Genomic DNA, 14,491 nt, shown 5'->3' with positions numbered 1-14,491 from the left:
CGTTTAAGGACGAGGCGACGAAGGAGCCGAGTCTTGAAACTCGAAACGAGTACTGTAAAAAGAGTTCACGGACGGATGTCGTTATGTATTTTATTTCATCTTGCCTCAAATTTCGTTTGAAAGAAACATTGAAATTAATTTCAAAATAATTCAACAAAAGCTTCAAATCTAGTCACATTTTTGGAACATGATTAGCAACGGCTGTTTGGCAATTGTTTATTTTGTTGAAATAATCTTGTGCGTCAAAATGACTTCTAAAGCAAATCCTCCAGAAATTGTAAGAAAATCTGCAGAAGCCTGTGCTGAATTAATACCTAGCAAGTCTGGTGAAAGGTATCAAAAACAATTCAGCCATTTTTGTAAATGGAAATCAGAAAATAATGTGAAGAAAATTACGGAAGAGGTTATGCTGGCTGGCCTATTTTTTAGATTTGGTTTAAATGGTTGTATTATTTAATTTGTGAACTAACGTTTTTGGTCTGAGAAAGTAAGTGCATCTTCTTTGTGGCCGAAATAGTTAAATTGTTAATTTGCATTTAGATGTATTTTTGAATAAAACATTTCTTAAACCTAAATAATTGTTATTGGGATTGTTACTTTTGTGTTTCCAATAGCAACACTTAACCGGCGTCCGGCGGTTTTTTGCGTTTTCCCGGATTCAAACTGATGACGTAAAGTATTGAAATTTGACACAGGATGAAATAAAGAATTATTCATTATTTTAATAAACTGTTATGTATTACGAAATCAAAGACATTACTCCATATACCTAATCCATAATGTCATATTAATTGTTTAAATTTAAAATATTAATAACATAATTACATAACATTTTTGTTTTATATTTAATACAAAAATTTCCGATAATATGGCGGAATCTGGAAAAGTGCCCCGAATGCTTGCAGCGTTTCCACGTTGAATGGTAAGGGAAATCCTCTCGAAAAGGAATTTATTTGATTTTGAATCGCCTGATTCCGCGATAAATATGTTTCACTGTGCTTTTAAAAACCATGGTTTGGAGTGTACCAGTGTTTCCACTGCTGCGACGCTCGAACAAGTGACGTCCCCACTCCTACCGTTACCATTGCGCATCCGAATCTCAGCGGCCATCTAACATTTGACGAGCAGTATTAGTACAGAATTTTCATCCGGTTTGAAATTTCCGCCAATTTCAAATGAGACAGCCGCATGAGGTTGAGGAGTCGATAAGAAAGATCCCCATTATCGATCTATCATCTATATGAAACATACACATGTGAATTAGGTTAATTTTGGTTAATTTTTCACCGATCAAAAAGAGAAATATCTCGTAACATTTCCTGAATGTCATCAACAGACATTTTGGTTTATTTGTGTCTTTGCACGGCTCCTGATATTTCCACGATTAAAATAACCTAAAACGGAGCTGATGATACAACCTAGCATAACAGAACTTAACATTTACCTTCCACAATAAATAAATTCCAATAAATAGGTAAGCCAGTACAACATTATCCGACAAGGTTTTCACATTCTTCTTGTTACATCAGTCTCAAAGTCACTGTAATATTTTTCATATTGCCGTTTCGATTTTTCAGGTTTCAAATGCGACACTGTACAATTTATAATATTTTTTTAACTCTGGATGAGTACACGGAACTGAAACATCGTAATTTTCTGCGGACATTTTTACAATTTTTCTCAAAGTGAATTGTTTTATTTATGTCGTTTACATAGCGATATGGCGACATGTAAGCCGACTTTATCTTTATTGACAACGAAGGAAATTTTACTTGTTCATTTTATAATTACAAATTACAAATTTTCGGGTTGCACACAAAATGTTGTGTACACCTTGGCTACGAAATCCTTTGACGACCTTGAGATTGTCTTGTCTCGGCCGCAAAGCGGCGTTGACGACAATTTTTCTCTCGGTACGTCAAAGTACGATTTCGCATCCTTGATATATAAATAACTATTCTAGGGCGCCGGAATAATAGTACGTCGAGCGGCCGCCAGAATAGCGTTCCTGTCGTCTCAACCAACACCTGACCACTTTTGACTTTTGTCACTTTCATTTAAAAAATAAATAGCGAGATCTCCTCGACGTTATGATTAAATTAGCTTTTGGAAGGCAGAACATCTAAACATTTATTTATTAAAAAAAAAAACAAAACGTAAAAACGTTAACGCACAAAATAACTCAACAAATTAACAGAAATTGTCAAAGGAATTGTTCAAAGTGTTTTCCTTCGATTGCTAGACAATGTCCCAAGCGATCTTAAAAATTTCTTCGCGTGTTTTGTAAATGTCGCACTGTAATGGAATTACAAGCTTCAGTTATTCTTGCCCTTAATTCCTCCAAAGTTTCTGGTTGATCTCTTATGCGTTTTTTTTAACTGTTGCCTTAGGGAATTAATTGCATGGTAAAAATTATACCCTCTGTTGACTTATGATCCACTGCAGATTTGGTGCTAATTTTTATTTTTGTATTAAATCATTAATAAGACTACGTAATGCATACTGTTTTAACAACGACAACCAGTTTTATTTTACTAATTTTACTCTTCTAAGTTGAAATTAATGAACGTAAATAATTTGACAAAAACGTAGTAGGCTATATGGGAACAAAAATATTTTTTCTTCCTACACTATGGTAAAGTTGAATTTTACCGTCTCCATAGGGACGAGAAAGTAGGTGTTTCTACGGCTAGCCTTGCAAAAAAAAAAAGCAGAAATGGCTAGGCAGTAAATTTTTTTTTTACTTTTTTCAATAGAGGGCGCTGCAATAATATGTTAAATTAAATTTACAAAAAAAAAGATTTTTACGATTTTAGGTAACTTTTTTAGTTCAAACAAAAGCTGTATTCTTTTTATAAAATAACCTGCTTAATAAAATCTAATATAAGTACATTTTTATTTTAAAATTACCAACAGATGGATTTCTGTAGAAAGTTATATCTAACTGTGTGTAGGTGCCGCTGCGTTTCGGACTGTTTGTTTTGTTATTATATCAAATGGTTATTGTTGACAGTTGACAGACAAAACAAATTTTGTGTGTATAAAAATATTTGTATTTATTTGATTTAAATTTTAAAGCCATAATAATGGAACATGTGGAAGATCCAAGTGAAGAAGAGATAGAGTATTGTACGCCGCCTGAAATTCAAGACAAAGCGCACGACGTTTCGCTTAATTTGCTACCGGAAAAATCAAGAGGTAAATACCAGCTTCAGTATATAATTATTGCAGTCATGTTGTGTTTGTGTAGGAAGAAAAGTAACGTGTAAACCTTGGCGGTAAAGTGATTTTTCCAGGCTAAAGCTCGCTAGTACATTTCTTCTTTCAGCCTGGAAAAATGTCACTTTACCGCCTAGGTCTACAATATACTACGGTGCGATCAATTAAAAAATAAATCGAGTCGGCGTGTTACCTATGGCAACCCATGCTATAGCGTAGGCTCCAAAGCAAACTCGATTTATTTTTTAAATGATCGCTCCGTATTTTCACAACTTTTTCGACAGTTTAGGATATTGAATTGTATTCTGTCCGATAGTTTAAAAAATCTTCAAACTTTGTTCCAAAAATGGTTTGAATATTTTCATTAGAACAAATGTTAACAGGGGGTATAAGTTTTACCATGCAATTCCCTATGGCAACAGTTAAAAAAAAATGCACTGTATAGAGGATTCTGTACAAAACAAGTTGGAAGTGTCTTCAAAAATATTAGGAAAAGAACAGATCATCAATATAACCCAATCCGATAATGTGACTCCACAATGTTTGTTCAAAGAATGCAATAATGTTGTAGTACATATTTATAATAAATAATATAATTGCTGATTTTCATTTTCCTGACCGAAATGAATGTGGAAATGTAACAGTTTTCGATACCGAATTAGAAATAATTAACAAAAGCAAGTCAAAAACTGTTAGTACTTAAAATAATGGAATTAAATGTTCGGATTGCCATCCCCCAGCTTGTTGACAATAAGAAAGTTTATGAAGAAATTCCCCCTGTTTTAGTTTTATCTAGTTTTATCCCCACACCCAATCAAAATTAAAATTTCTATACGTTGTGTTTCTGTTGAATGAGTCATTTTCGAAAACGTTTTGTAAAACAAATAACAGATACGAATGAAATTGACAGTAACATTTGACTGTTTGATTTACCTACTTGATTTTTTGACTTGTTTTTGTTCGTTATAAAATTTATGTTTTTGTTCGACACTGTCAGAATTTGAGAATTTTCTCCTATGTGAACGGATTTTGATAAATGTCACAACTTGTCAAAATGAAACGTCAAGCTAATTTTAAAGGTTTTAAGCGATTTGGAGCCTTTAAGGGGCTAGTCGAACAAAAAAACGTTGTATTCAACTCGTTCGTGTGTAAATTGGGCCTTTTTTGGCACGCGAGTGAAACGAGCATTTTAAAGTCCCACGAGTGCCAAATAAACTACTCGTCAAATAAACTACTCTTTTCCAACTTTATTTTTTTTTTTTCAAAAATTTCCTTATGTAAGACAACACAATTTTTATCTGTCATTTAAACCTTTAAAAATTAAAAGGGCTATCAGAATCAAGAAAAAAAATAGGGGGTTTCCATTTAAAAATCTATGGATGACGTCATAACTCGAAAACAAATGACTGCTTGGAATTTTCTTTGGTACTAAAATATGTATTTTCATAAACTAAAATTGACCTGTCCCAAGATTTTTTTGAAAAAAACTTGTTTAAGTTTATTGACTTTATTCCATACTTTTGCCGCTCAATGTAGGTATATTGAAAATAATAAGAAAATCTTTCTAATTTTTAAGTACCTCAAATACGAACTGCCTCTAAGAAATGTACACATTTATCATTAGCTAAGAAAGTGGAAGCAAAAGTAGCCGATTTTGGTATTAGAGGAGCTATTAAGTTATTGTCCTCGGATGACTCATTATCTTCATTCAATGAAGATGTTGCTGAAGAACTCAAAAAAACATCCTTCACCATCTCGCGAACTTTTTTTCCCAGACGCTTTCAAACCAGGAGACATTTCTGTAATAGTCAATGAGCAAAACGTTCGAGAAGCTATCAATTCCTTTCCTGCCGGTTCTTCACCACAATACTTGAAAGATATTATATCTTTGTCAGCGGGTGAAGCAGGTCAGCACGCACTAAGAGCTTTAACAAAACTGTGTAATTTTTTATTGCCTGGCCAACTTTCTTCAGAAATTTGTCATTTATTATGTGACCTTCATAAGAAAGATAGTGGAATAAGACCGATCGCTATTGGAAACTGTTTACAAAGATTGACTTCAAACCTAGCCTGTTTTCAAACCAGTAATATTGTAAATTCATATTTATCTGCACACCAACTTGGAGTGGCAACTAAACTAGGATGCGAAGCAGCAATTCATACCACACGAACCTTTGTGAATAACGACCATTTGTGCTTAGTTATTTGCACAACTAGTTTTGAAAGTCATACTTTTACTTTTTAATGAATTTGTAGTTTGAGGAACGAGGGCCTCGCCTCGTTAATCAAGCAAATGAGTGAAAAAAAGAGACTTTCATAACATGTTGCACACGCTATTTTTTGCATATCGTTGTAAATTGAGAAATTTGGTCTAAAAGGATTTATGAAAAATTAAAACAAGGAGGTATGCTTTGACAATCATCTCCAAGAAGATGGAATAAAATGATGCAAAAAAGTAATGTAAACATTTTTTTACGCAAATAACATTTTGTTTGTAAATTGTCTATTACAACGATTTAGGTATCACAAAATGAAGTAAATTACTAGATAGTATTATTGTTTAATCTAAAAGCAGCGCTGGGCTTTGTAATTTTCAAATAATAATAATTAGCATGTAAAACTCTATGGCCAGTCTTAAAAAAAAAACTCACTGTATAGGTCAGGAACTGTAAATCTAAATACCTAATTGAAAAAAGTATGGATTTTTTACCGTTTATTTTCCCATCTGTATTTAAAAACTGGAGTTCTTTATCATATCTCTTCAGTGTGTCTGTTAAAGCCCAAGTTGCCCTTGCCGAATTAAGACAATTTCAAAAGCGAAAATTAAAAACTAAGATGCGGGGTAAGGAAATTATTGGGGAAGGCGAAATTACCACCATCAGAAATGAGAGCCCTGTGAAGGAATATCAAGGAAAAGTTGTAATTGATTTTTTTTTATTTCATGAAGATTCAAATGGGAAGAGGAATGCAATCATTCATTAAAGTCAAGTGCTGGTGTGCCAGGTTAGGAACATGACAATAAAGTTCGAATTAGAGGAATTTCCGGTTTGTAACTATTCCGTACAACTTAATTCCATTGAATAAATTGAAAAAGTCTTAGCAAAAATGAAGCCTTGACTGAGGTCTAGGCCAAATACGTACCATTTTGGTACCAAAATGATGGAAATGTGTGAGAAAAACAATTACTTTAATTTTGTTTTTTTCTGATATTTCATTTTTCCGAGCATTTTTCATGCCGCCGGCCGCTATCGACGGTTTTGCATGATTCAAAATTCGCGGGGAACGTTAAATTTCCGGCCTAGTACTTACAAAAGTGACCTTGGTTAAAAATTCGCTAGAGAATAGGCAGGCAGCATTGATTCTTAAATGTCAACAAAGTTTGACGTAGAAGTTACTTTGGTTGAATTAATTGATATAGAATATAGCCTAACGGAGTCCGTTTCGGTTCAGGGACGCGAGGGTCGCGGGTTCGATTCCGACTGTGCAACAAATTACTTACTTTTTAAAAATGATTTAAATTTGTCGGCATGAAAAATTTTGTGGATTACACGTCCAGAAAATGTTTTGCGAGTGCTCGTGTTGCTCGCCGCGGCTAGCGCCTTGGCTACGTAATACCCACTCACACTCGCAAAATATCATTTTCTGGACTAGTAATCCAAATAACTATTGCAGGACTAGTTCCAAGACCGATTCTAAAGATTCGGGGGCCGGGAAAACCACAGGAGTTAACAATTCATTTAACTGAATATAAAGAGGTATAAATTTGCACAAAAATGTTTTCTTGTCGTCTTGTTTTAATTCATATCTCCTAACTGGGGTAATAATAGAATCCTAAAAAATGTGCATACAATGAGAGTGTACTACACATTAAATTTACCACAAAAAATTTCAAATTATTCTTTAGTTTCTGTTTTATACGACTGACCTATTTTAGCTGACTCAGGCTGTATATTACAACTGATTATGGAACACTTTTTGTTCACTTCAAAATCGCTAAGAGCAGTAAAGCATTCGCGGTGAAATCTTGCACCGAATATTACGATTACGTTGTTCGCACGTTTTTCGAAGTGTGCCAAGTTGACGGTCTGTTGGAGCTGACTATAGGAGTTAGCATTTTTCCTGAATACAGAAGTAGAGGTATAATTAGAAGGTTGTATCAGGCAGTTATTGACCTCGGGAGAGTGTTGGCGAAAGGAGTTGTCGCTGTGTGTACCGTTGAGAAGGCTTGACAGGTGGGCGAAGATCAGGCCTTCTGGCTTGTTGCCACACTAGATTGTGACAAGTTTAAATGCGAAGAGAAAATTGTTTGTCGAAATGCCGTATTTCACTTAAATCGAGCTTTTATTGACTCTCGCTCATCGGCCTTAAGTCTAAACAAAAAGGCATTTATTATTATTTATTATAATTACAAATTTTCGGTTGCACTAAAAATGTTGTGTACACCTTGGCCGCGAAATCCTTGGGCTAACTTTTACCACTTCACAATATAGAACGACTGTCAGGCAAAATTTCTTATCCGTGCGCGTTGTTAACCACTGGAATATGCTTCCTACAGAACTTATTGAGCCTGAAAGTGTAATAGCTATTTACAATCGAGTGTGGGAAGTTACATTTTGCAGCGCGAAGTTTAATTTGAAGCACGACGCGCAGCGGAGTGTTTCATAAACTAAGCGCTGCAAAATGTTTCACACACAAGGTATGTATGTTAGCACTAGGCTTTAATAAAACGTTTATTAAGAGTTCGAACCGCCCAACCACCACACCGAGCTCTCTATTACATGTCATGCAAACAATGATTTTAGTAGTCAGTCTTATGATCCGACGAGGACTGAGGTTATCCTCTTCGAAAAGGCGATTCGGGGACTCCGAGCCAGCATCGGATACTTCCGCCTCGTACGGGTTGTACTGAGTCATAGTCGCCTGATGAGGATGATGCGTCAGAAGATGAGGCATGGTCAGAGTAGGGATGATGCTAAGGGATGATGCTAACATGTATAATGCTTTTTGGCCGACGTTTTTTAATTTAAAATGTTAGAAACAATTACTACTTTTCGAATTTTAATGGAACGTACCCAAGAATTGTCAAATGTACGGCAGAACCCACAGATGGCGCTGCTGTTTTCATTTCTTTTAGATTTTATTTTTTAAAACTAATTGAATTCAAACTGTATATACATTGTTCTCCTGAAACACAGCCTCATTAATGTGTAGTTCTTCTACGTTTCTAAAGTAAAAAAAAAAAGGATTATTTACTTTGCCGCATAGTATGTGGGAAAAATTCACCGTCGCACAGTCGCTGTAAAAACAAAGTTTCATGTGACGTGAATAGTGCGTATTTGCAAAGTTTCCATCACAGGAGGCCAAAAATATATTTAAGAATCGCTTGGATGATCATTTCGGTTGGTAATATCTTTTTTTTTTTGAGTAATATAGCTTTATAAGCTCTACTCATATTTGGTTATAATAATAATAATAACGGGAATAGTTCCGCAATCTCTTTTTAAAAATTTAAAAATTTTGGATTTAGGGAACACATTGGTAGTTGAAATTCAAAAAGGTATATTATTATACTCATGTCATATCGTGAGGAAATTCCTTAACATTGACACATAACGTAATACACAACAAAGTCAAAATGCGGAGGTGAGACGCCGGTAATTATGTTGATAAGCACTGCACTATTACTTGATAGTAATATCCGTAATAGTGTATGTACTCCGGCAAAATTGCCGTGGCGCCGGGTGACGAAGGGACAGATAATAATAAAATAACTATAAAAATTAATTTAGTCCATCTTATTACTTACTTATTTATAAAAAAAATAAAAATGTAAAAGCCAAAACAGACAAGAATTTCACCTAAACTTATTCACTACTGTATTGACTTAATAAAAAAAAAAACTTCTAGAACTGGTAATAACTAAATGCTCAGTAATAATACATGAAAGCTTGACTTTACAAATTACGGATATTCAATGCTACAGTAGAAACTTTAACAAGTCCCAGGGTTCTTATTACTTATGTAAAACTTAAGTAGTTCCAAAATTGACCACCAATAAGCCACGTACACGGTTGAAACAAGTTTCACTTGATACCTCGGTTAGTGTGGTCAGAATGATCAACTATCGCCACCAAAACCTCCTGAATGGTAAGTCTTGAGACAGTTACTCCCCAACCTTCAGTTAACTCGTTCCAGACGATTTGTTGTGGGTGGTTCGAATCGTGGGAGGAAACATTTTTCGCTGCCGATTCGTCAAGTTTGTGGTTAAGTTGACACTTTGCTTGTACTGTTTTCTACTGCTCTCCCAAACCTACTACTTCGCTTTAGCACCCAACGCAGACCAATTAATCCAATACGGACCACTCTTCTTCCAAATGTGCTATGTAAAATTCTTTAAGTGCTTTTTGCTGCACCAAACACCACTAACACCTTGCAGGCAACGCTCGGCATGTTTGTGGTTCTACTCAGGAATCGTATGATTGAAGATGTGATGGAGGTGATTGATTTGTGGGATGTTAAATCTGCCGGTAAAGACGTAGAAAGTAAGATAAAGAGAGAATCGAGGGCGATAAATATTTTTGTCGTGGTAAACACCACAGTCATGCTGGTTTGGGCCAGTGCTAATGTTTTTTCAGTCGACGACGACGACGAAGTGTTTTTTACTAATTGGCTGATTCAAAAGTGGTTCTTTGGTCAATGCAAATTTCTGATCTTACTCACCAAGTTAACATTTTTTGTGGCAGCTCCTTGCATGACAGTACATGGGTACCAGATTATCTACACCTTCCAGCACATGAAGTTCCAAATATACATGTTTAACAATTACGTGGAAGAACTTACAAAAGGGTTCAAAACGTGCGAATGGAAACTCTTCTCTGATGAAGTTTACCAAAATGAAGTCAACTTTAGATTGAAATTTTTGGTAAAGAGACACTGCGATTTTTTAAGGTAAATTCGATTTTGTATGTCTGTACGTCTATGTTCAAATTCCAAAAAGTTGAATTTTTTGTTTTTAAAAAATAAAATAAGAAATTGGAGATTCTTAATCTTCTGCAAATGCATGACTTTATTTCCAGTTGGAAAAACAACCTCTTGATGAATATGGACCACTTAATACTACCGTTCAGTATGGGTGGCTGCCTCATCGGTCTCAGTATTGCACTTTCTTTCTATCAAGTGAGTAATTCAGCGATTTAGTTTATTGCAACAGAAACAGTAACCACAGTCTTAATCTTGGGTATTTTGTAATAATTTCAAAATTAGCTCACAGATGAATCTCACAGCGTGATGCTGTTACGCGCTTCACTCTTCGCCATTTTCGCCGTGACCACCTTCTGGAGTCTAATCACTTCAGGACAAACTTTACAAGACGAGGTCGTATTAATCGAATCTCTTACACTTAAAATCAATTTTTTGCAGTCGGAAAGAATGTTCTCGAGCTTCTTGGTAATAAATTGGTACACCTGGAACAACGAAAACAGAAAAATTCTGTTGATTATTTTGCATAATTGCCTTGTACCGATCAAAGTCAAATTTACAGATACCTTGGCGATTAATTATCAATTAGGAATGGCCGTAAGTGACACCTGTCCATATCAATTAAGATCCAATTGGCGGTTTACAGATTTGCAAGGCAGTCTACATGGTAGTTTCAGTTCTCTACACTGTAAAATAAATTGAGTGTAAAATGTTGAGTAAATAAATTTAGTTAAAATAAAGTATTGTTTGATTAAAAAAAAATATATATTTGCTTGTAATATGTGTGCGAAATGAAGCTTGAAGATCACGAATCGCCATTTATCAGAGAGGCAAAGGCGCCCAGCTTGCGTGTGTTTATGCATCGACTACGCACACTGGCGGCCACCCAAAAGTGCACGAATTTTTTTCACATTAATAATATTACATTGGTATTATACCTTTACAAGACTAACTTTAGAATCTTGACTTTTTTTTTAAACTAAGCATACACTTGTCATAAAAAATGCATTCAGCACAATCACCACTGGAGAGGTCCCTTTTTAAATGTAGGGAAAAATTGAGAAGTCTGCACCAGCTATCGTTCTCTTTTGAGTGGCCGCGAGTATACCTACATCGAAAGTATAATTAATATTGCTGATTGGCAGATCGTGATTGTTTCGAGAATGGGGGAATTTGTGACAATGGAGATATTAAAATAGCTATTTATGCACCAAAGGCGTTACAACGATGATTACGCCCAGAGAACGATGATACCGTTCGATGGGCGTAATCATTCGGTTACGCCGTGGTGCATACAAGATTTTATTTTCCACTATACGTGTTTAAAAAAAAAAAATGGGATCTTTGCAATTATGAATTGATGAGGGCGTTATGAATTCATTACGCCCGCTTATTCTTATTACGCCCTGTTATTATTCCCCGGTTATTATGAACATGTTTACGTATTTCGTATCCTAGGAGTTGTCATGCAATTATTCTAAAGTGAAAAATAAAAATATATACAAAATGCTGCGTGTTGTTATAGTTTTCCCATTTATAATTTGGTTTTATGGCAGTGCAATTGTAATTATTAGGTGCTGGGGTTGCGGTTTTGGCAATACACGTGAAGATATTGTAGCCTAGTCAGACAACAGACAACGGACCTTCTTTTACAGTCCTAGGATTTATGGCGGTAGTTGCCTATTGTCGGGGTATTTAACTGCCTGACAACAGGGCTGGTAGTAAAACCAAATTATAAATGGGAAAACTATACTACACTTTATTTAGCATAAATTATTAAACTATTGACGTGTTCCTGTTTTCCAAACAGCTTATGGGAAATTGTAACTAGTTTGTGAACGGTGAGGACTTTGTTATGCTTAAATTGTGATCGCAATTGTAAGAGAAAGACTGAGAAGAGCTTAACCAGAAGAGAAAAAGAAAACATATAAAATCAATCAGATGGTTAAAGAGTCTAGTAGAGTCTGATCAGTGATCATATTTAACTAAAAAAGAATAAAAGCTTCCTAGAGCCTTCAACTAGGCAATTTCTTCAAGTAAAACTATAATGGCTTGTGTCCATAATGATCGAGTTTGGATCATTACAGTAATTTTTATAAAACTTTCATCAACTCGATAATTTCGTGTATTACCTACTCGTTGCTGATTAACAAAAATAGATCTGTAAAAGACACAGCTTTGGGCTTTTACAGATTATTTTTGTCTGCTTCACATTACAGAAAAGTCACAATGTTGGAACGTAAATTTATAATTTCAAAAACTAGAAAAATAAAAATACACCAATCCAAATATTTTTCAAAAATAGTTATTTACATTACGTATGCGGTGGGTTACATTTTACAGCGCGAGGTTTTTAGTTTGTAACATGACCGCGAAGCGTCCTTTCTTCGATTATTTTATAAAAATTCATTTTTATTCTCAATATTATTTGAAATTTTTGCAAAGCGAAAACCGCGTCATGTACTATTGGAAGCAAATAAACTGAGACATCAACATCACTGTCTTGAATTTTAATGTGAAATGACCCTTATCTGTTCTGACCCTACTTTGAATTGATTGACGTTGTCATTAAGTATTGTATACTTGAAATGTTTTGGATATGAATTGTCAAACTCAAGGTCGCTTAAAACTTATGATTGAACTGTACATTAGTGAGATCCGTGAGATCTGTCATAAATTCCAATAACCTTATTGGCGCGCCTAGTTACTTTTGCTGGTAGTGCCAACTTAACGACAAGTCCCCAATCCACATCCACAACGTTCCGACTGTAGGTTGTAGGGAATGAGTGTAAGTAAACACGTACTCACGTAGTGAATATTTATTTAATGCAAGACGTTGTATTATGACATGGGTGTGTTTAAAGCACTATGAGCGTAGCGAGAAGTGCTTTAACGGAACGAATGAGATAATAGGTACGTCTTGTTAAACGAGTGTAATATACTATTTTATCTACTTTGCTTTACTAATTCCTGAAATTTCAGCTGCTCAAGCTTTCATATTAGACTAGGGACTTTCGCATGGGTTGGCAACAGACATTTTTACAAAAATGTAAAAATGTAAAAATGTAAAGCTCTTATTTACTTCAACTTTTCCCCAATTCATTCAATTATGAGTTTTGAGTTCCCCAAACTCCTGATTTTTTTTTAATTCTTACAATCTTACCCTATAGTGCCACATACCCCCATAATACCAATTTCTTTTTCCAGATATCTGATATTGCTGTCTACAGAATTATCCAATCACACCTGAGAGGCGAAAACCTTCAAGATTCCAAAACTGGCGCCAATCCTTTGATTTTGTAATTTCCTTGTTCATTGATTAAAATTCTTTGAGTTTCCCTTGGGTTTTATCCTCCACCTTCCAGCAGGAACACTAACCACGACAGATAACCACGCTAAAAACCACTCACTCACATTTGTAGTGGTAGGATTCCCAGGCGTAATTTTTTTAGATTTCTATTAACATTTATATTAAATTATTATATACAGGGTGTCCCCAAAAAAGAAGCCGAGTCCATAACTCCGTTATTTATCGGAAGGTTTTAATTACCTGTACACCAAATTAAGTAGTTGTTAATAGGCTACAAAATGGCCTAATAAATTCAAGTATAGTCCCATGGGCTTCAAGGGTAAACTGCCAAAATATTTTTTTTTAAGTAATTTTGATAGAGATTTTTATTCTGAAAACAACAATGTATCACAAGTATACGCTTAAATATCAAAAATTCAAAAAAAAAAAATAAAAAAACGTTACTATCGTCTATGTTCCATTTTGCGCTAAACATTGGCGGCATATCTGCGCAATCCCACATGTTATTATTTGTCATTTGTTTTTCCAGCTACCTTAATTTGGTTATTACATTGTAACGCAATGCATTTTGATAGCTTTTCGCTTGGTACTCGCCATTTGTTTCAAAAGTTAGTGTTATTTTTTTTTTATGTGAAGTTATACTTGTGATACATTGTTGTTTTCAGAATTAAAATCTCTATCAGAATTACTAAAAAAAAGTACGTAATCCCATTTGAAAAAATATTTTAACAGTTTAGTCTTAAAGCCCTTGGAGCTATACGTGAATTTGTTAAGCCTTTTTGTAGCCTATTAACAACTATTTAATTTGGTGTATATACAGGGTGTTTTCGAAGTTGAGGCGTTCCTTTTAACATGTGATAGTATGCGTTGTTCTAAAGAGTTTTAGCCAAAATCACCTTAGTAAAATGTGTACGGCAATGGAGATACAATAAGTTAATTTTTTTGAAATTTTTGAAACCGGTCCTGCCCAAATTAGATTTGACA

At 34.7% G+C, this 14,491-nt stretch overlaps 1 protein-coding gene across 3 annotated transcripts; it reads left to right on the top strand.

The window, feature by feature from the left end:
- Nucleotides 1-4,784: 4,784 nt before the first annotated feature.
- LOC138137427 (uncharacterized) lies at nt 4,785-10,934 on the top strand. 3 transcript variants are annotated; one of them, XM_069056806.1, is made up of 4 exons: nt 4,785-10,167; nt 10,296-10,395; nt 10,483-10,794; nt 10,844-10,934. In XM_069056806.1, exons 1-4 carry the CDS (start codon nt 9,668-9,670, stop codon nt 10,892-10,894), a joined length of 963 nt encoding a protein of 320 aa, XP_068912907.1. In that variant the 5' UTR covers nt 4,785-9,667; the 3' UTR covers nt 10,895-10,934. The 3 variants fall into 3 exon arrangements, with proteins under 3 accessions (XP_068912907.1, XP_068912906.1, XP_068912905.1); XM_069056805.1 differs by having other exon boundaries at nt 4,785-9,366; nt 9,415-10,167; nt 10,483-10,901; XM_069056804.1 differs by having other exon boundaries at nt 10,483-10,901.
- The last annotated feature ends 3,557 nt before the right edge of the window (nt 10,935-14,491 follow it).

The sequence above is a fragment of the Tenebrio molitor genome, chromosome 8 (assembly GCF_963966145.1).
Source record: "Tenebrio molitor chromosome 8, icTenMoli1.1, whole genome shotgun sequence".
NCBI lineage: Eukaryota > Metazoa > Arthropoda > Insecta > Coleoptera > Tenebrionidae > Tenebrio > Tenebrio molitor.
The sequence above is the reverse complement of the archived record's forward strand: the minus strand, read 5'-3'. Positions and strand labels throughout refer to the sequence as shown.

Excerpts from the sequence above, each read along its gene's own strand:
- LOC138137427 (XM_069056805.1), top strand. The coding sequence starts at position 9,668 with ATGTTTGTGGTTCTACTCAGGAATCGTATGATTGAAGATGTGATGGAG. Across the intron at positions 10,168-10,295 it reads AGACACTGCGATTTTTTAAG|TTGGAAAAACAACCTCTTGA; the intron begins GTAAATTCGATT and ends CTTTATTTCCAG. Across the intron at positions 10,396-10,482 it reads TTGCACTTTCTTTCTATCAA|CTCACAGATGAATCTCACAG; the intron begins GTGAGTAATTCA and ends TTTCAAAATTAG.